General features: G+C 39.6%; 1 protein-coding gene across 3 annotated transcripts in view; it reads left to right on the top strand.

Moving 5' to 3' along the window:
• Nucleotides 1–22443, top strand: part of ATF6 (activating transcription factor 6) — a 222639-nt gene extending 200196 nt beyond the window's left edge. For all 3 annotated transcript variants that reach the window (XM_082655486.1, XM_082655485.1, XM_082655484.1), the window contains one exon: nucleotides 17171–22443. In XM_082655486.1, coding sequence (XP_082511612.1) covers nucleotides 17171–17379 — 209 coding nt within the window. In that variant the 3' untranslated portion in view covers nucleotides 17380–22443. The remainder of the gene's footprint in view (nucleotides 1–17170) is intronic.
• Nucleotides 22444–22666: the final 223 nt, after the last annotated feature.

The following is a 22666-nucleotide window of genomic DNA, read 5'->3' as shown; positions in this document are numbered from 1 at the left end:
TGGACTGTCTCCACACAGCAGGAATAATGAGAATAGGTATAGAACTTCACATAGACCTAGTATTTTCACCTCACTGTGTTACGTTATAGGATTGGCAAGCATGCCGGTCTCTCATGCAGCCTCTGCTGCAGGGCGACTCTACCAGTGCTTCCTCAGAGTCATCAAAGGGGCAAACAAACCAGAAGGCAAGGCCACTTAAGGCTGGGGAGCTAAATCAGGAATAGTACAGTGACACACAGGTTAGGAAAGGAAGTGAGTCTACGGCATGGTCCCACACTGTTGCCATTCTGAGTTAAGGACATGCACCAGGCTGTCAGACCTAAAAAAGAAATGCACTGGTAAGTCAGGTTGGTGGTTGTCCAACTCTGTACAACAGTTTTGGCAAAGAAGGTTAAATGCAGTGTTTTGCAATGTATCTCAGCCCTGTTCATTTCTTTGGTAAAATTCTCTCTATAGAGAGTACATTTATCTGGAGGTGGTGTGCATAGCCGTATGAGCTGAAGGCAGCTTGCCAAGCTCCTTCAGAAATATTAACTATTAAATGCACAGCTTGAGTAAGGTTTGCGATTCCCACTCCTACTATACTGCTTGCACAATGATTTATGACTAACCTGCCATGAACCATGACAAGACAGAACAAATCTGAGAAAGTAAGAATGGCAAGTTAGTTACTGAATGTGGGATTTGATCAGTAATCACATCAAAACTGTTATTTGGAAATAAAACATCAGCATCCTCAGTCACCTTTCTCCTACTCAATTTCCCTTTGCTCCAGAAGGAATTAATCTCTTCTTCCTCCTTATCCCTGAGCACTTTTATAGCTGCACTTAGTTAAAGGCAACTCTATTAATTTCTTTGTTTGAACTGAAGTTTCCTTAATTTATTATAACCATTACTCTTGTCGCTGGACCAGCTAGTGTTTGGATTTCACAAATAAGTCTTGCAGCTTCCAAAACACCAACCCATCACTACTGTATTTATTCTTAAATGACTTTTCACTGGGAGAAAGTATAATTATCTGTCACAACAGAACTACAAATAGGACCCTAATAAGTTTACCATTTGTTAATTTCTGTTGCATATAGGCAAATTGTTATATTTTTCTGTAATTTTTTAATATCTTCCTTCTGAACTAATTATTAGTGTTTTCTTTATGTATTTTGTCTGCCACCTTGATTGTACACTACTTACAGATAGAAACTGTGTTATGTAATCATTTGGAGCAGAACACATGCTAATTCTATGAATGATCACAGCTAATCAGGAATTCGGTCAGACATTTCAGCTGAAAGCAGTCCCTGTCCTGATACCACTCTGGGTCCACCGAACCCACAGACAGTAGCTTTTATGAGCACATTTTCTGTGTCTCCTACCCAAGTATTTACATAAGACAGCACAGGATTCTTGACTGCAAACCTGCAGAGTCTTGAACAGACAGGAGTGTGAGGAGGGCCCTGTATCCCTGATGTTAACACTCCTGTGGGAACAACTACAGATCCTTTAAGAAGATTATGCTTTGGCTGTTAACAGTGACACCTATTAGGAATTGTTCCATGAGAGAGCATGAGAAATTCTCTGGAGTTCAAAAAATCAAAATGACATCCTTGATAAAAAATCTCTTCATGGTTTGAGTATCATAGTTGACACCAGGAATCTCTGGGAATTTGGTCTTGAAGCTATTCTCAGAGCATGTGTTGCATACATTCCACACAGGCCTTGGGGGATAGAGCAGGCTTAGTTTTTGGTTTTCAGCAGAGTTTGTCATCTTCACAGCTGAGTAGAACACTGGAATGTGACATTTACCCAAGTATACCCATTTTTCATTCAGTATCATTTTCGATGTAGCAGGTCTTATCTTAAAAAAACAAACAACCTCTTTGCTTTTGTGAGTTTAGTTTGTAAAAAAAATGAGAGCAAGAGACTTCTCTCCATTGGACTTCATCCCTGGGTATCATCCTTCACTCCCTGTTCTCACTCTTTCCTCAGCAAGTCACATGACATTTATTGATCAGAGCATTTTATGGTTAACTCACTTTTAAATTTTCCAAAATGCCATTTGGCTTCTTGCCAAAGACCTGTATGGTACCGGGATTTACTCAGTAGTTTTGTAAATACAACTGCTTCCTTTTTCTGGAAGAAACAGAAATAGGACTGAGAGAAAATGGCTTCCTTGCCAAAAAACAGAAATAGCTTTTATGGCTCAGAGAATAACAGTACAATTATAGCAAGAGATGGTTTGTCTGTATCCCACTTTATAATAATTCAAAACTCATGATAAATTCTTAGAAAAGAGGTATTTGTTGTAGGAGTCATAAGTGGTAGTATTTGTAGACTTATGTGGTAATGTATCAGAATTCACAGAATGGAAAAATTACTCAATGCATGGAATAGTATATTCCAAGTTATTTTGTGTTATAGAAATCAAAAATATTCTATAGTCCCTAAGCCGCTTCTTTTGAGAATCTGAGAGAAGAGGAAAAGCCAGTCCATTTCTAATTTTTTTTGGGGTGGTGGGGATGGGGATAGGATATCAGTTCACAGCAGAGCCTTAATTTTACTTGGCAGTGACCTCTATCAGCTGTTCAGTTATGTGTCTTCTAGTTTGTTTCCTCTAAATAAATACAGGGATGTTTCCTCAATTGTTAGACAACTTTTCCAGATTGGTTTCCAATAGTAGCAAAAGGAAAAATCTTTTCCAGTAATTTTCTGATTACTTCATCTGCAAGAGTAAAGTGAACGCTGAAAATGCCACAGTGAGCTTCAGTCATTTATGGGAATGTCTAAAAAGGCATCAGTCATCAGTTATTTCTTTTCCAGATATCTACGAGTGATATCTGCGTTAGTTTCTTAACTAAGACTTTTTTTTTAAATCCTATTTGTTATCAAAGACCTCTGTGTCTAAAAGATAAACTTAAATATTTTAAGTTCTGAAGAAGTAAAATCTTAGATGACTCAACACTTGCTTAAATTTCAACTAAGGATGAGATTGAATTAACAATCTCAGAATCTCAACATATATTTGGCCTTACCTATTGTTAATGAAACGGCTGCAGGCAGGGCTGCATGTTACAAAGCTTGAACAGAGCAATAGAACTATTTATAAATGCAGACACCTTTATGAAGACCTATTCCCTGGGTTTCACTTATGTAAGCCTACAAAGCTATCAGTTGTAAGTAACTGAGGGGAGTAAACACATGAAAGTTCTCAGATGTCCAGGTTTTTCTGAACATTATGTGATTGAAAAGCAGCCAGGTTTACTGCAGACATTTCAGTGGAGAAAATGAGACACAAAATGGCAAATAATGTTGTGGACATTGACCTGTGAGCCTGGTCTCCACTTCCCTTTTACCTCCACTCCTGCCTTTTTTTCTGAGGGGGAAGGAATTCTCTAGTTAAAAACTGAATCCATAGGACAGCCTGTCTCTCCTGAGGGAGCTGCCGTACTCTAATTCTTGTTTAGCTCAGTTCTCTGAGTGTGGCGGAGGGGAATACTAACACCCTCTTTAAGTCAACGTCCTGTGGGGCCACTTCCACAAGCCGAGGCCTCATTCATTCATTTATTTAAAAATGTTTATTGAGTGCCTTCTGTGTGCCAGACACTGGGGATTCAGCAGTGAAGAAACATAAAAATGCCTTGTTCTCAGGGAGCTGACATTCTAGTGTGGCTCCTCCTAGGAGGTGTCCAAGTTGAATGGAGCTTCAGGAATGGGTGTGTCTGAGAAGCCTCAGGAGTTTACAGAGCCCCCTAACCTGTTTCTGTGCCCTCCAGCAGGTTTTATATCTGAGCTAATGTGGAAGGGGAGAGACACTTCCTCCTATTAAAAACAAATGCAGAACGGCTGCCTTCAGTGTTATACAGACTGCCTTCTGGCCATATATAAATGATTCACTTTATTGGTTTTTAGTCTGCAATTGCAATACCACGTCAGGTCTCATTCATCTTAACCTGTTGACAGTTGTTTCTAGCGTGTGAGTGAGTTTTTGTGAATGTAGTTGGTATTGTGTGACTATTGTTTCCAAAATATTTTAAGTTTCCATTTTATGAATAAAAAGTATGCTAGACTTTTTAATAGGCTGAGAGTAATATGACAGTATCAGGCCTCAGGTTCCTTCATCTTCTAAAATTCTGATTCAGTGATTCCTCTTAGAAGCTGAGCCTGCCCAACACAATGGCAGAAATATTGCAGAGAAAGACGTTTTAATGCTCTGAGAAGAATGTATAATTCCCATATATTAACTTTAAATGCAATTACAGAGCCACTATTTTTCAGAAGAACGAGTGCCCTTTAACCCAATGTTAGTACTTGCGGAGGTTTGGTCCTTAATCTGCCTGCGGGCTAGTTATTCCACATGTTCTGGTTTTATAGGGAAGTGCTTCTGAACATTGGTTCTGTTCTTATGGTTCTCAAATTTCAGATTGTGACACCATTGAACAGTTTTCCAGTACTTGGTGCCAGTGATTTAATTATTAGAAGCAATAAAGTTATTGGCCATCCCTATAGTTGGGCCCAGGCTCTAGGCTAAAACTCCAAACTGTGTCTTAGGGCAGCAAATCAGGTCCTAGGTCTAGTTCACTCAGCTTTCAGAATGAATTTTAACCCCAATCCAGTCTTCTTATGGGTCCCTTTGTTGCCACTCATACCTGAAGTTCACTTGTTTTCAGTTTTTGGGGCACTAATTGAAATTACATAATCAGATTTCGATTTGGTAGTTTAGAATCAGTTTGAAGAAATGAGTAATAATGTTGTCATGTCCATTTTAATGATCTTTCAGGGGCTGATGGAGATCAGTGAACTGTAACTGTGTTCTATGATCTGATGAAAAAACCTCTCACATATGTGGGCAGCATTTTCAGGGAAAGAGTAGGCAAGTCCAGGGTGTAAAGCAAAACTAATACCATTAGTCTTTTTTTTTTGAAAACATGTTTATTGGGGTATAATTGCTTTACAATGGTGTGTTAGTTTCTGCTTTACAACAAAGTGAATCAGCTATACATATACATATGCTCCCATATCTCTTCCCTCTTGCGTCTTACCATTAGTCTTTGAACAATTATGGAATTAGCCAGATTTCCTGAAATCATTCTAGGAAACTATCAAAAGCCCTAGAGGAGCTGAACTTGAGAAAAAGTAGGAACTTGACCTTTTATAGCTTAGACCTCTGTAGCATAAGCCCCTAAATTTCCCAGGGGATAAATTTCATGTGGTCATCTCTAAAAGAGTCACTGTTGATGGTTACGAATTCAAAATATATACTTGGGGTTGAAGAGCAGTGACTTTGGCTGTGTTTCAGAGGTCTTAATAGGATTATTTTTTTGTTTGAGGATGTTAGAAATTCTTTGTTGCTGCCACCATTTCTGAACTATCCTAGGATGGCACGTTCTCAAGTTGGGTCAAAGAATGGTGGAACTTTCATAAAGCAAAGAATTACCTGATGACATGACTAGCAAGTATGAAGGACAGCCTTACTAACCATGTTCTGTATTTTTCATTGTCTGCTGAGAAGGGACTTTGCTAACTCTGGGTATGCAGTGTTGAATGAAACAGACATACTGTGACTTTATGGAGTTGATGGTCTAGTGGGGAGGCATATATTAGTAAACAAGCCAGTGTTTAATTATACGTTGTAATAAGTGCTGTGAAGGAAAAGAACTGACATGATTTGGGGATGCTACTTGAGTTTTGGTAGTAAGAAAAGGCCTTTCTGAGGAAATGCACTTGTTTGATGTTTTACCAATATTTTAAATGTAATTCTGCTGCTTTTGCAACACTCCTGTAATCTGCATAAGGGAAGAAACCTCATTTTCTTCTGTAATTCCTTACAGTTTAAGGCACTCAGTAAATGTTGGTTGACAGTTTTGTGACCCATCATATGGTATCCATTTTTCTTTAGAAAACTCACCCTCTGTTTAATTTGGATACAGAAAATGGGATCTAAATGCTTATAAGAGTCTGTAACCATGCCTAGCATATAGTCAGTGCGCAAACACTTGCTGAATGAATGAATGAAGGTTACAAACTGAGTTTGGTTTCTCAGTTAAAAGTAATCAATGATCGGGCTTCCCTGGTGACGCAGTGGTTGAGAGTCCGCCTGCCGATGCAGGGGACACGGGTTCGTGCCCCGGTCCGGGAAGATCCCACGTGCCGCGGAGCGGCTGGGCCCGTTAGCCATGGCCGCTGAGCCTGCGCGTCGGGAGCCTGTGCTCCGCAACGGGAGAGGCCACAACAGTGAGAGGCCCGCGTACCGCAAAAAAAAATAATAATAATAATCAGTGATCTGATGAAACCACAGACCTACCCTTTTCCTTCATGCCCATCCTTTTTTTTTTTTAACTTTTATTGGAGTATAGTTGATTTACAGTGTTGTGTGAGTTTCAGGCATACAGTAAAGTGAATCAGTTATACATATACATATACCCACTCTTTTTCAGATTCTTTTCCCGTATAGGTCATTACAGAGTATTGAGTAGAGTTCCCTGTGCTATACAGTAGGTCCTTATTAGTTATCTATTTTATATATAGTAGTGTGTAGATGTCAGTCCCAATCTCCCAATTTATTCCCCCCACCTCCCCGCTTTCCCTCTTGGTACACAAGTTTGTTTTCTACATCTGTGACTTTATTTCTGTTTTGTAAATAAGTCCATTTGTACCCTTTTTTTAGATTTCACATGTAAGCAATATCATATGATATTTGTCTTTCTCTGTCTGACTTACTTCACTCAGTATGACAATCTTTAGGTTCATCCATGTTGCTGCAAATGGCATTATTTCATTCTTTTTTATGACTGAGTAATGTTCCATTGTGTATATGTACCACATCTTCATTTTTATTTTATTATTTTTTACATCTTTATTGGAGTATAATTGCTTTACAATATTGTGTTGGTTTCTGCCGTATAACAAAGTGAATCAGCTATATGTATACATATATTCCCATATCCCCTCCCTCTTGAGCCTCCCTCCCACCCTCCCTATCCCATCCCTCTAGGTGGTCACAAAACACCGAGCTGATCTCCCTGTGCTATGCAGCTGCTTCCCACTAGCTATCTATTTTACATTTGGTAGTGTATATATGTCCATGCCACTCTCTCACTTTGTCCCAGCTTCCCCTCCCCCACCCCCCGTGTCCTCAAGTCCATTCTCTACATCTGCATCTTTATTCCTGTCCTGCCCCTAGGTTCGTCAGAACCATTTTTTTAAAAAATTCCATATATATGTGTTAGCATATGGTATTTGTTTTTCTCTTTCTGACTCACTTCACTCTGAATGACAGTCTCTAGGTCCATCCACCTCACTACAAATAACTCAGTTTCGTTTCTTTTTATGGCTGAGTAATATTCCATTGTATATATGTGCCACATCTTCTTTATCCATTCCTCTGTCAATGGACATTTAGGTTGCTGCTATATCCTGGCTATTGTAAATAGTGGTGCAATGAACATTGGGGTGCATGTATCATTTCAAACTATGGTTTTCTCTGGATATATACCCAGGAGTGGGATTGCAGGATCAGGTAGTTCTATTTTTAGTTTTTTAAGGAACCTCCATACAGTTCTCCATGGTGGCTGTACCAATTTACATTCCCACCAACAGTGTAGGAGGGTTCCCTTTCCCCCCACTTCCAGCACTTACTGTTCATAGATTTTTTGATGATGGCCATTCTGACCAGTGAGAGCTGATACCTCACTGTAGTTTTAATTTGCATTTCGCTAATAATTAGTGATGTTGAGCATCTTTTCATGTGCTTTTTGGACATCTGTATTTCTTCTTTGGAGAAATGTCTATTTAGATCTTCCACCCATTTTTTGATTGGGTTGTTCATTTTTTGATATTGAGCTGCATCTGCTGTCTGTATATTTTGGAGATTAATCCCTTGTCGGTCGCTTTGTTTGCAGATATTTTCTCCCATTCTGTGGGTTCATGCCCATCCTTCTTAACACACACGTTCCCATTGCTCTTCCCCCAAGAGTACCATTTGGTTTCAGGACTCCATCTGTCTTGTCTGCAGATAACTCCAAAATTACAGTCCTAGCTCTGTTTTCTCCTGCCAGTCAGTCTTGTAGCCCTGTTTTTTCCTACCAATCAGTCCTTACCCCTATTTCCTACTGCTTGCCTGTCCTCTGCACTAAAATGTCCCGGAATCTCAGACATATGTGCACTCAGCTCCTCCCTCGACAGCTGCATGGCTCACTCCTCACTTCTTCTGTTTTATTCACTACTGTATCCTCAGTGCCTGGCACATGGTAGGAATTCAGTAAATATTTGTTGAATTAATAAATATATATAGTGTTCAGGCATTATATATTATTATGCTTATATTGCATTAGAAGACACAGTGAGCACATCAGGTGCTTGAACCAATATGTACTATCACTGCGAATGCAACAGCTACAAATGCAAACTTATACTAGAGTTTCCTGATAGTGACCCAGATACCAAGATTGTGTTTGCCACTGGTGATGTGATTTTCTGAAATGATGAATAATTCTTGGTTATGTTCAGAAAAAAAACAATATTGCCAGCATAGTGGAGTGGTTATAAGAATGTATTCTAAAGACACTCTGCCTAGGTTTGAACTTCCTGCTCTGCCATTTGTCAGCTGAGTGGCTAATCACATGATGTTTCTATGTTCCAGTTTTCTCATCTATAAAATGGGGAATAATAATAATAATACCTGAATTAGGTTGTTTTGAGAATTAGATGAACAGTGTCTGGCATGCAGAAGCACGAGGTGTTATTAAATAAATTATTATTCAGTAGTTTATTCCTGGAAATTTAGTGTATATAAAACCCATGTAAAAGCGCTCTATGTTTAAATGTAAAACAGTGAGTTTATTACCATAGTAATAATCAGGGTTTTTTTTTTTTTAGCCTATGTGAATATTGTATGAGATACAGGACAGTTTTGCATGGGACTGTCCCTGTGCATTACAGACTGTTCAGCTTCCTGGCCCCTGCCCATTAAATTTTAGTAGTTCCCTTCAATCATCATGACCACTACAAGTGCTCCTTAAGGGTTGGTGGGTTTTGTATACATTGTTCTAGGCCCATACACTTTTTTAATGAAATTATTATAGATCTTCTAACTAGATAAGCTCTTTCTCATCTGCCTCCCCATTGTTCAGGAATATAACACCCATGTAATATTTAACAAATTCTAATACCTATCCTTCTCACACTGTTCTGAAAAATTGAAGAGAGAACACATCCAAATTCATTCTATGAGGCCACCATTACCCTGATACCAAAACCAGACAAAGACCCTACAAAAAAAGAAAATTACAGGTCAACATCTCTGATGACTATAGATGCAAAAATCCACAACAAAATATTAGCAAGCCAAATTCAACAATATATAAAAAGGATCCTACATCATAGTCAAGTGGGATTTATTCTAGGGATGCAAGGATGGCTCAATATCTGCAAATCAATCAATGTGATACATCACATTAACAAAAGGAAGGATAAAAATCACATGATCATCTCAATAGACACAGAAAAAGCACTTGACAAAATCCAACATCCATTCATGATAGAAACTCTTATCAAAGTGGGTATAGTGCGAACATATCTAAACATAATAAAGGCCATTTATGACAAACCCACAGTTAATATCATACTCAACAATGAAAAGCTAAAATCTTTTCCTATAACATCAGGAATAAGATAAGGCTGCCCACTCTCACCACTTCTATTTAACATGGTATTGGAAGTCCTAGCCACAGCAATCAGACAAGAAATAAAAGGTATCCAAATTGGAAGGGAAGAAGTAAAACTGTCACTGTTTGCAGGTGACATGACTCTATATAGAAAACCCTAAAGAGTCCACCAAAAAAAACTATTAGAACTAATAAATGAATTCTTCAAGGTTGCAGGATGCAAGATTAATATACAGAAATATGTTGCTTTCCTATTACTAATAATGAACTATCAGAAGGAGAATTCAAGAAAACAGTCAATTGCATCAAAAAGAATAAAATACGTAGGAACAAATTTAACCAAGGAGTTGAAAGATCTGTACTCTGAAAACTGTTAAGTCATTGATGAAGGAAATTGAAGACAACACAAATAAATGTAAAGATATCCTGTGCTCATGGATTGGAAGACTTAATCTTGTTAAAGTTACAGTACTACCCAAAGCAGTCCACAGATTTAATGCAATCCCTATCAAAATACGCATGACATTTTTCACAGAACTAGAACAAACAATTCTAAAAATTTTATATGGAACCACAAAAGACCTTGAATAGCCAAAGCAATCTTGAGAAGAAAGAACAAAGCTGGAGGTATCACACTCCCTGACTTGAGACTACACTACAAAGCTACAGTCATCAAAATAGTATGGTACTGTATACAGACACATAGATCAGTGGAATAGAATAGACAGCCTAGAAACAAACCCACACACGGTCAATTAATCTATGACAAAGGAGGCAAGAATATACAATGGAGAAAAGACAGTCTCTTCAATAAGTGGTACTGGGAAACCTGGACAGCTACATATAAAAGAATGAAAGTAGAACATCCTCTAGCACCATATATAAAAATAAAGTCAAAATGGATTAAAGACCTAAGTGTAAGATCGGAAACCATAAAACTCCTAGAAGAAAACATAGACAAAACACTCTTTGACAAAAATTGTAGCACTATTTTTTAGGATCTGTCTCCTAAAGCAGAGGAAATAAAAATAAAAGTAAATAAATGGGACCTAATTAAACTTAAGTTTTTGTACAACAAAGGAAACCATTGACAAAATGAGAAGACAGCTGTTTTCTGAGAAAATGGGAGAAAATATTTGCAATGATATGACCAGTAAGGGGTTAATATCCAAAATATATATAAACAGCTTATACAACTCAACTTTGAAAAAACAACCCAATTAAAAAATGGGCAGAAGGGGGCTTCCCTGGTGGCGCAGTGGTTAAGAATCTGCCTGCCAATGCAGGGGACACGGGTTTGAGCCCTGGTCTGAGAAGATCCCACATGCCGCGGAGCAACTAAGCCCGTGAGCCACAACTACTGAGCCTGAGCGTCTGGAGCCTGTGCTCCACAACGGGAGAGGCCGCGACAGTGAGAGGCCCACGCACCGCGATGAAGAGTGGCCCCTGCCTGCCACAACTGGAGAAAGCCCTTGCACAGAAGCAAAGACCCAACACAGCCAAAAATAAAAATAAATAAATAAAATTTTTTTAAAAATGGGCAGAAGACCTGAATAGACATTTTTCCAGAGAAGACATACAGATGGCCAACAGGCATATGAAAAGATGCCCAACATCACTCATTATCAGAGAAATGCAAATCAAAACGCAATGAGGTATCACCTCACATCCATCAGAATGGCTATCATCAAAAAGACCACAAATAACAAATGTTGGAGAGGATGTGGAGAAAAGGGAACCCTTGTACACTGTTGGTGGAAATGTAAATTGGTGCAGCCACTATGGAAAACAGTATGGAGGTTCCTCAAGGAAATAAAAATAAAACTACCAATGATCCAGCAGTTCCCCTCCTGGGTATATATCTGAAAAAAACGAAAACACTAATTCAAAAAGACACATGCACCTCAATGTTCATGACAGCGTTATTTACAATAGCCAAGATATGGAAGTAACTTAAGTGTCTATCAACATATGAATGGATAAAGAAGATGTGGTATATATCTGCAATGAAATACTACTCAACCATAAAAAAGAAGGAAATTCCGCCATTTGCAACAACATGGATGGACCTGGAAAGTATTATGCTTAGTGAAATAAGCCAGATAGAGAAAGACAAATACTGTATGTTATCACTTATATGTGGAATCTAAAAAATAAAATGACTGAATATAGCAAAACAGAAACAGATTCACAGATACAGAGAACTAGTGGTTACCAGTGGGGAGTGGGAAGGGGGAGAGGCAAGATAAGGGTAGGGAATAAAGAAGTAGAAACTACTATGTATAAAATAAATACAGACATATATTGTACAGCACAGGGAATATAGCCAATATTTTATAATAATTTTAAATGGAGTCAAATATATAAAAATACTGAATCATTATGTTATACAACTGAAACTTATGTAATGTAGTAAATCAACTATACTTCAATAAAAAAATAAATACACATGTATTTTTTAAATATTTAACAAATCCTGATTTGTCTTGCAGTTAAACAAATAATATCCCTCCCGCCATCCCTCCCTGCCTTTGGACACTCACAGCCTGAAATCTCTCCTCTGTCCCGGAAACGGCAAAGGGCAGACATGGTGGTTGCTAGGAGTTCTTTGCTCCTGCAAGTGTTCTCCCTTATGTCTCCAGAAAGATTTTTCAAGTCGGAAGCATATTTTGTGTTTGCATCTGCAATACGACTGGTACTTACTCACTCAGTCTTCTTCCCCACTGTTGAGGGAGAGGTTCTATCTAGTTCTACCACTGATCCCCCACCCGCTACCTTCAGAAATGCCCAACGTTTCTTAAAGGAGCCAAACCGTTTTTCTATAAGCATTTTAACATATTCAGTGACATGGAACATTTATATATTGGTTATAAAGAAAAAGATCAATGCTAGAGTTTTCATGGAAGGTTTCTTAGAAGTGGGATTTGAAATGGGCCTTAAAGGGTTAATAGAAATTGACTGGATGGAGAATTTGGGTAGAGAAGAGCAGAAAGAGCTTTTTAATTTTTTTTTCCAAGCAGAGGATAAAGTACTAGCAAAGATAAAATGCATGGTGCTCTGGGATGGTCAAAACCAGGACTCCGGTTAAACATTGGAGATAAGATTGGTTAGACATGGTGAAGTCAGCTTTGGAAGTTTTTGAAAGCCACCGAAAACATGTGATGTTTCACCCCTTATTGTTCATTGTATTCCCGCCTTCCCTTCCCTTTGTCTCCTTTGTCTCCTTTGTCTCCTCTTTCTTACCCTTCTGGATTTCTTTCATGATTTTTCCACGTGTTTGTTTTGGGTGCAGGTATCTCTTGTGATCAGTGGAAGGGGGGATTTTTATTTACCTTCCATGTTCCCCCACATACACACACATACCCCACACCCTACAGGATTCAGGCACAGGTCCTGACAGCCTGTCACTGCCTGTCACCAGCCTAGCTTACACAGAGCAAACTGCCTCTTGTTAGGGTTGGTGTCTGATTCTGAACAGAAATCTTGTTTTATCATACATAGTCTTTGCAAAGCACTGGTGAAGTCTTGTCATTTTTTAAAATTAAACTTTCTGTGAAATTTGGGGGTATTTAAATTCTGTTTATGGTTAAGGTCCTGGTGTGTGTGTTAGTCATCTCCCAGCTAACAGCCCCTTGGCAGGCCATTCTTAATTCAGTTATTGTGTGTTTACAGGCTGTTCAGAATTCCACATTGCCTAGAGTTTTTCCACCGCCAGTGTCCAAGCACTTTTTTTCTTGCTTTCCCAACCCCTCTGGGCATTCAGACTCACTTTCTGGCGCTCATGTTTGAAGCCAGTCATCTCTTTTCCTTTTTATTTGCCTGATCAATTTTGAATTTGAAGTATTCATATTTCATACCTTTTTCCTGACTCAGGTCAGTGTTTCTTCTCATTCTGTTCACTTCAGAAGTCCCAGAACATAAGATTATTTATATCGCTTGTGCAGCACCCAAATGTTTGCTAATAGAAGAGGGAAAGTGAACCTTTAACATTTGTGCTCCATACTGTAACTTTTGGTTCTGTTTTTCCCAGTCACTGTCTTTTTCATTAAGTACACAAAAATCCTTCAGCAGTCTTTTCACATAACTCAGCTCTAACAACTCCCTAGTTGTTGACTTTGTTCCCTCTTGTCGGCAAGCCCATGAGCTGTAATGTTTTCTCTTATTACTGGGGCACTGCCTATTCATCATGGAGGCCTGGCCCTTAATGAAAGTGTGCCGTCCGTCCTCAGCCTCTCACATCCTGCCTGGGTTTTCCTTCAGAGGCTGTTCCTCTCCTCCCTACCTGAGCCACCAGAGTCTTCAGGTTCTCATCTCTCCAGTTAGAACCTCCTCTGGTATATTTTATTCACACCGAGGCACAAATTATAGGCAACAGTTGAAAATGTCCTTTCCGAGGGTGGTCAATTATTAACTATGCTCAAAGTCTGAAAGTAAAGGATAACGGGAGCTTCATCTGCCACTTGGGGGAGGAGTTTCGGAGCCTCTCTGATGCTCCTGGAAGCAGATCGTGTGAACAGATGCCTGACAGTGCAGGGGAGGGGCCTATGAAAACCACAAGTTATCATAAGCTGTTTCCCATTCTGTCCTCCTTTAATTAAAATAATTAGAACCTCATCAGTAATAGAGACCACCTCACTCACTATCCAAGGGGGTCAATACTGAAAACCAAAGGACTTTTATAAGGTCCCACAGAGTAGACTGAAGAAAAGAAATTGCTGTAGCCCCTTTAACTATTTTCTAGAGGTGTTGGGTAACTTGGGATTCCTAATGGCGTGTCACTTTAAACCTAAATTTTCCAGCTTGTCATTCAGAAGGGGCTTCCTAAATTCGGTTTAAGGCGTTCACATCCTATCTGGTAGAATCTTCTTCTAGTAATGCTGACTGTTTCCTTGGCCTAGAAGTTCAGAAAGGAGTGAAGAACAGAATCCGTTTTAAAGCCACCCAAACCGTACCTAGCATGAGCCTCCTGGTTGGGCTTAAGATAACAGTACCATTTCAGCCATGACTAGGGACTCCCAGGTTTTGGAATCAGGTCGCAGCTTTAGTTTTCCCCCAAGCATCTGAGCTCATATCACCAGGTTTTTCATCTCTTCCCAACATTTAAGCTATTAAAGAACTCCAGTTATCAGTTTAAACCATAGCAGGCGCATGGGCTCTAATAACTTCTGCAGGTGGTATGGGCTATATGACAGAACCTAGTCTTGATCTTAAACTGTCATCTGGATTCTGAGTTAATCTAGGAAAGTAGTAAAAATTAGTCATGTATATTACATGTCTTTTATACATGTGTTCTTCATTATTTGATCATCTGTGTCTCAATGTGTCCGTGTGTGTGTGTGTATATGCACACAGTCTTTCAGTTTTTCTAAAACAGAGAGGGCCCATGGTTCCAAAAGGAAATGACTAGTGTGGCACCTTGAAATCTGAACCCTGTCACATGTTCTGAATGTAATGACTCCAAATACATTAACAGGTTGTCTTTCTTCCATTGCCTACTTTTTGGAAAAGAAATCACTTTGATAGGAAACGTTGGCTAACTTACAGCCAATCAGATTTAATCCTCTAAAGATAAGTAAATGATTTGATAGCCATTACAAAGTGGCAGGAGTTGTAATATTGGAGTTAAGTGTTCACAGCAATGGTCTTAAAGAATAGGTAGGGTTAGTTATTACACAGCAGCAACCAACTGCTCTTCATTGCTAGTAAGTCTGGGAAAGAAGGAAATTAGCTTCAACTGTAATTGAAGAGATTTATAAGACTTGTAATGGGAAATTCACCATCAATGGAGACTATTTTAGAAATTGAAACAGGCAATCAACCAATAGAAGTGGAATAATGATGTCTTCCATTGGCCTTAAAATGGGATATATGATCTGCTCAAGGCACTTAAAGTTGATAGATTATTAGATTTAATAGTTTTTAACTTTTAGGGGGTCATAGACCTCATTAAGAATTTGATGTACCCCCTCTCCAGAAAAATGCACATACAAATAAAACTTTGCATGCAATTTTAGGGAACTTATGGACTCCCTGAAGCCTGTGCATTAGACCCTAATTTAAGACACCCCAGATTAGATGATCTCCTTAAGTCATTTCCTGCCTCGTTAAGTTACAAGCTCCATAGTTCAATTTTCCCAAACATAATGGAATCTGAGGATCAAATGTCAAACTTTGGATTTTCTTCCTCTGGATTTATAATACTTGGCACGCCTGGTGTAGTAGTAAAAAAAAAAGAAAAAAAAAATAATGGAGTAGAAAGAATTCCACTTTTAAGTTCAATTCTTTGCCCCGGAGAAGCCAAATGTTTAATTTTGAAATCACTGGTTGGCTGTATATCACCCTCATGAAAAGGCAGTGCAGGACTAGGCCCTCGCCAGCATTCTTCCTGGTCCCACACCCAGCTCTGGATTCATGGCTGAAAATGCGAACTGAGGTGCCACGTTGACTCCCCAGCATTCTTCCAAGTTTACACATCTTCTAACTGCATTGCTATGAATGTCCAGCTGGTCTTGAAAGATGTTATCTATTTATAATTCTGCCATCAGTTTTATGCCCAAGTTTCATTGACTACAAGTTGGAAAATGACCACCTAGAATTACAAATCGGGGAATAATTTGGCCTTCTCCCGAAAATAAAGAGCTTTTGTCCTCACAGGAAGAATGGAGTGTAGTACATGTCTGTGTATATTAAACTCATGATAGTAAGTTACCCCATATGTGTTAAGCATGGCTCTATGTGGTTTTTCCCGTTCCCTTATGCCAATAGCCTCTAGTTTACCTGGAAGTCCTTATAGCATTCCTTTTAATCCCAAATTGGAAATGTATGGCTCTCTTTGTACCTGGAATCCAGAACTGAAATTAAGGACTGCCTTAATAGGGAACAGAAGTGACAGTGGTCTCTGGGAAAGAGCATGATTATCAGATGTCTACAACTTGTTGTCAGTCTTCACTGTATTTTATGTTCCTAAGCACAAATCTTTAAATTCATAGTTGGGAATGTCTTCATGAAATTAGAAGTATTACTGATGAACAGGAGCCAGGCAGTCCTGGCCAAGGTCTCCTTAACCTTTCGCATGATATGGTGGTCCCTTTGACAATTATTCCTGCCCACTGTTGGAAGGGGAGAACTTAAGTATTCTTCCCTCTACGCTCTCCCCTCCCCCAACTGAAATCGCCTGCTGTTCCAGTTGGTCCAGTCGTGGTGATACACTGCATGGAAAGCATACAAGACATATAATGTCTGTGGACAGATAATCTGTGGTATTAACTCTGACAGTGGCTCCAGCCTTTACTGAGCCAGTGAAGGTGGTTTGGGAACAAGAATTGAGGTGAGGACAGGCCATCCTGGCACTGTAGCTCTGCTTAGTGACTGATGAAGTCTCTCTGTACCCTTGAAAGCGTGCTGACAGTTCACACCCTTGAAGCGCATTGATGTCTTTCTGGGACTGAAGCTTATAGCAGAATTGCACATTCTGTTGAATATTTATTCCTTGTGTTTATTTCTGTCTGCAGAGAATGTGATCAATGGGCAGGATTATGAAGTGATGATGCAGATTGACTGTCAGGTGATGGACACCAGGATCCTCCACATCAAAAGCTCGTCAGTTCCTCCTTACCTCCGAGATCAGCAGAGGAATCAAACCAACACCTTCTTTGGTTCCCCTCCAGCAGCCACAGAGGCAGCCCACGTTGTCAGCACCATCCCTGAGTCACTACAATAGTACCCAGGGGCTACAATGGAAAACTAAGGATGGGACCCTGCCAGACCGGTGAGTGGATGAGAGAAATGCTTCTTTCTGCCTTGGTGGCAAGCAGAGAACTGCCTCATAATAGAATTCAGGAGATAGAAGAGAAAAAAAGAAGCTGCTCTATTTTTCACCATCTGCCCATCGACTCGGAAAGCACTGGAACTCAGACACAAGGGGAGCAGCATATCTCCACAGGCATGTGTAGCCCTGCATCCTCCACTGTTGTCTGGTGTAGATAATTTTTTTCTGTACCTTTCTGAATTGTTTTTCCCTCTGTATTTGTTTTGTGTTTAAATAGTCATATGCTTTCAAATAAGATCCACTTCCCCTCTCTGCCATTTCACTTATTGTTATGGTAAAGAGACTTTTATTTAACAGCACCCATATGTTTCCACTCATTAGATCTTTCATCAACTTAATGCAAACCAATTGTGGATGTGTGCTTATTGGAAAGCAAATGTCAAAGCCAGAAGAGCCAAAAGCATCCCCAAAAGAGTCAAAACAATTTGGAGTGTCAGGTAAAGGGGAAAATCCCCCGGTGGTAAAGTTTAATCTTGCGATATTCGGTTCACACCTGAGACTGCATGTGAACAACTGTATTGGGGTCGGGGGTGGGTAGCAAATTTGCGAGAATGAAATGGAAGAGAAGGCGGGCTTTGAAAGAGGAGATAGCTTCATTAATACATATGTTTAAAACACTGAAAGTTTGATGTGATTGCAGTTTAAGATTAAAGCCACAGCTACCGTTTATTCTGAGGACCATGGGCCACTGAGCGTTAGCACACGTACTTATGTCTTTTCTTTAGTAATCTGGTTCAGATCCTCAAGGACCACAGGACAAATCCTTCATTTTTATTGTGAATCTCCACACACTACACACCTTCTATTGATATGATACCCAGTTCAGCTAAGGAGCATGTAGGCGACTTTACATTTAAACAAACGAGAGCTTTTTCTCTTGAGAATTGATAAGTATTCACTCCTTTAAAACTTTGCAGACAGGCAAGTTAGATTCCTGCTGGTGGAGTGCATCCCATAGTATGGCAATCATTTTCAATTCTCCAGTGAAAAGGCAGTGAAGGAATTAACTCTTTTGTCCTCCCATTATTAAAAACAAAAACAAAACAGAAAAATATCTTACTTTGTTCACTTGTACTTTGACTGTCTCCTCTGTGATTTCTACCTTCAGCTTCTAAAAGCGAGTCTTCTACCCTCTCCTCCTATGAAACTTTTGAATTTCTCCATAGAATTCATTCTGCAAACACCGCTTCCTGTCCTAATTGACTTGCTCTTGTCAGATTTCTTCCCTTCCATTCCACACTGTATCAATCTCTTCCTCCTTGCAAGAAAAGGAACGAGACATTATATCAACTCCTCAAGGCCTACCTTGAGTGAGTTAGTTTTCTGCCTGTGAAATTAGGCGTGGCTCCTAGATAATTTTGAAGACTCACCAGCACTTCTTTGTGGACAGTGATGCCTCTGTGCTCAAGCCAGTTAGACGCTTTCAGAGGAAATCAGTTTAACTCTTGTGAGGGGAAGAAGGGGACTCTGCTGCTCTATTCCCTGGGAATCTGGAGTTTGAAAAGTATCCGTTAGCCACGTAGCAACCATTTTAAGTCAGGGCAGCACTCCTCTCTGATTTGGCTGCCCCAGGCGGTTTTCAGACAAGACCCATTTTCCCTGGGGACCACTCTGGCTTCTAAGGGGCGCCAAGGAATAGAAGGCAAGTGCCTAGAAGACCTTTAGGTTGCAGGGCAGTCTTCTCATGGATTGTCTTCTCCTGGCCCTGCTCCTTCCCATTCTGTCCTGTGAATTAGCCAGACAAGAGGCTGCTACCATGGCTGGTAGGCAGTGGCAACATGGTCATTCCCAAGCTGCCAGTCTTCTCCTGCAACTGTCGTAGTCATCACGGTGGATGCAAATACCGTGTGTGTGGAGTGACTGTAGATGGTGCTTCAGTCCTCTCCTTTGCGCTGAATCACACAAAAACAAACCATCACGTGGATTCCTTGTTTGGGGCACTTGCTTTTACTTTATCCCTCTATTCCCAGGTTTTCCTGTGTCCATTTTACCAACTGGTCAGACTGAAGACTTCATTATGTCACGTTAACGCCTCTCTTTCAGGTGAAAGTGTGGGTTAAGTGTACCTGTGAAGTGACCACGAAAAGCAGTCTGGGAGCCTTGCCTCCTTCGCTTTTCACTCACTGACCCTTCCACCCCTTGTCATTACCCGTACTTGGATTGATCTTTTTGAGATGAGGGAACAGGATTCTCCTCAGGGTAAAGTTTCAGGAAATGAGTGAAAGGCAGCTGACAAGTATTCTACTTTTTAAACTGCTGTCGAGGCTACTGTTAAATCTCAGGGCACAATGGTAGTTTTTATTGTCATGTCTGTACATTAGCTCAAGGTCCTTTAGGAAATGGAAAATTGCTCTGCCTGATGAATAAACTGGTCTTTTGGCTTAATTGTTTTGGTGAGAAGGCCTTTTAGGGATTGCAGCCAGGAATTATGGGGGACGTGTGTGTGTGTGTGTGTGTGTGTGTGTGTGTGTGTGTGTGTGTGTGTGTGTGATTTTTTAATTTATTGAGTTTTTAAGTGGCATTTTGCAAGCTTGTGAGAATGTTAGGTAAGCTCATGGAGGAGGCAAGTCTGCCTATTATTAGGTGACTCTGTGCCCTTTGGGCCACCAGTACTACTGTCTTGAGAGGTGATGGCAGAGACTGCTGGGAACGGTTTTTCCACTTAGTTGCAAGTTCCAAGTTTTTAAGGCTTAATGGAAGTGGATGTGCCCTCATGCTGTCTACTGAGTCAGACGTCAGGAGCTTCTTCTCCGTGGGGTTAACTCACTCAGCAGAACAGGGACACAGCTCCATTAGGGCGGCAGTGTAAAATGCCTCTTTCCAAAGTTAGGGTTTGTGAAAGGATCATCTTGAAACAAATGTATTGCTTGCCATTCTTGCAGTTTAGGTTATTGGGTGGGGGGTTGTCTTTTCACAAGTGAAAAACCCCCTGTAATTATAAAAGCTCAGAGCATCTTCTAATTTTTTTTTTTTAAATGACTACAGTCTCCAGAACAAAGCTGGCATTTCTTTGCCTTTTCTTGTTAGCAGGAAGTAGACATGGCGGTATTTGAAGGCAGCCGTGTTATATGAGTCATTCTTGAGTGTTCTGAATAAACACTACTTAGAAACAGGCAAGAAACTTGGGATTCAAACTAATTTTTCTAGCATTTTAAAAGAGGCACTGTCCTGATCAAACTTTCCTGGCTCGAATCTTCCTCCTGGGAATGAACCCCCAGTAGTCACAGCAGTGACACTCTGATAAGATGCTGCTGCTGTGGCATTTGGAGTGACTAAAACTGGAGAACTCTCGAGCTCCTTGCAATTTTTGTACTATTTTCTGATTCTTGCCATTTCACTAAGCTCAGGTTGCGAAACTTGACAGCATATCAGAAAAACTTGTCATTGTACTAGACTTTCTAACACTTTGAAAAGTTTCAAAGCAGCTTCCACTTTCAACTGTCTGTTAGAAGTAACCACTTTTACTGAAGAGCCAGAGTAAGAGCCCATATGCCCCCCTTCAGTCTGACCACATGGACATTTTCCACTGCATACGGCTGGGCCAACTCAGCTTCCTGCTGCAGAGTCATAGGCCTGAACTTCACATGAGACCTTGCATACTATTGGCTGTTTTCGTGCGAATTAACCTCTCAAATAAGATTGCTTAATGCCCAAATTGATAGACATTTATTACCTGCTGTGAATCTCTCATTCTTTGCGAAAATGTGACTTCTGTCAGTCCTGAGTCATTTTAATTTACAGAAATTAGGATCTTTGCTGCTAATAGGAATACTAATTATAACTTTTACCTTAAAAACAAGAATAAAGCTTAAAGAAAGAAAATGAAATGTAAGACATTTTTATTCTTACCCCTGACAGTATTTGGGATGGAGCAATTCCTGTTTCCCTAGGGGTTGTGGTTAATTTGTAATTTTCTAGGAAACAGTATTGGACTACCCCAAAAAATGTTGCTGGAGTCCAGCTGGAACTATGCACATTAAAAAAAAAAAAACAGCTTTCTCTTACCTGAAAAAAAGAAATCAGAATGTATCCTGTTAACTTATATTTTTAAAGACTAAGCTTAAAACAAAGTTTATTTTGGATAAGACTAGAACTTTTAGCAGTTTATTCTAATATCTGTGCATTAATATCTATGTTGATATCTGTCAGATTATCTGTCAGAATTTATAAAAAGAAGGATGACAAAGGTATCTTGATCAGGAAACCTGATCCTACGTATGAATCATGTCACGGCTAGTCACTGTGAAATAGTGGACACCATATTCAACATATTAGTTTGCTGCCTTAGAGACTTTTAGCACATTAAAAGACTTTAAATGATATTAAGTTGGGGAACCAAGGATTAAATAAACCATAGTTTATCATTTGCCAAAGTCAGCAAACAGCACACTGTCCTGCTGCTTGCCGCCAGCGATGTCGGTGACCATTAGTTAATAAGCAAACCAGGAAGTTTGGCATATCCCCCAGTAGGATCATCCCAGATAGAGATGAGCAGGTTGACTTTCACAGTAAATGTATATTGGACCATTTTAACTCACACTCAGCCCTAATTTCTAGGTCAGTCATCTTCATAAAAGATGGTGGGAAAATAAATAGAATTTTAGATGAAAACTGCTGTGCACTACTGGCCTTAGAGATACTAGTTTCCTGTCATGTTGCCAATATGGTTAGGCTAAGACCAACAGTGCTTCTCCCCTGGAGCCATTAGAACCTGAGGAGAGAGTGTTAGAGATGCCATTTCACCAGGGTTTTCTTTCTAAGGGTTGTATCCATGCTCCGTTAAGAATGGGTTAAAGATGCAGAGGAAAGATATACCATTCTCTTCCTTAATATTTATGTTGGTTTACAACACATAAAGAAACAATGACAACAGACTATGTCATGCTTTTAAACAAGTCTTTATAATGCAATACTTGTTCCTTGTCTAAAGTTCAAATAAAGAATTTTTAAACTTGCCTTGTTCTGTTTTGTATGTAGAAAGAGAAAAAAAGACCCAAAGTGAATCATCAGTGTTAAGTGATTAGTAATGAGAAGGGAAGCCTAAAATGGTTTTGTGGCCTGTTACTGTTTAGATGAAACAATTGAACTCTTTTCCACTCTTTTTCCCAACCTGGTTAAGTAAAAGTTTCCTTTATTGTGTCCAAATATTTGAACTACAGTCTTTCTTACTAAGGGAAAA

Source organism: Grampus griseus (assembly GCF_964374135.1).
Source record: "Grampus griseus genome assembly, chromosome: 1".
Taxonomy (NCBI): Eukaryota; Metazoa; Chordata; class Mammalia; order Artiodactyla; family Delphinidae; genus Grampus; species Grampus griseus.
This window is presented reverse-complemented; position numbering and strand designations above follow the sequence as displayed.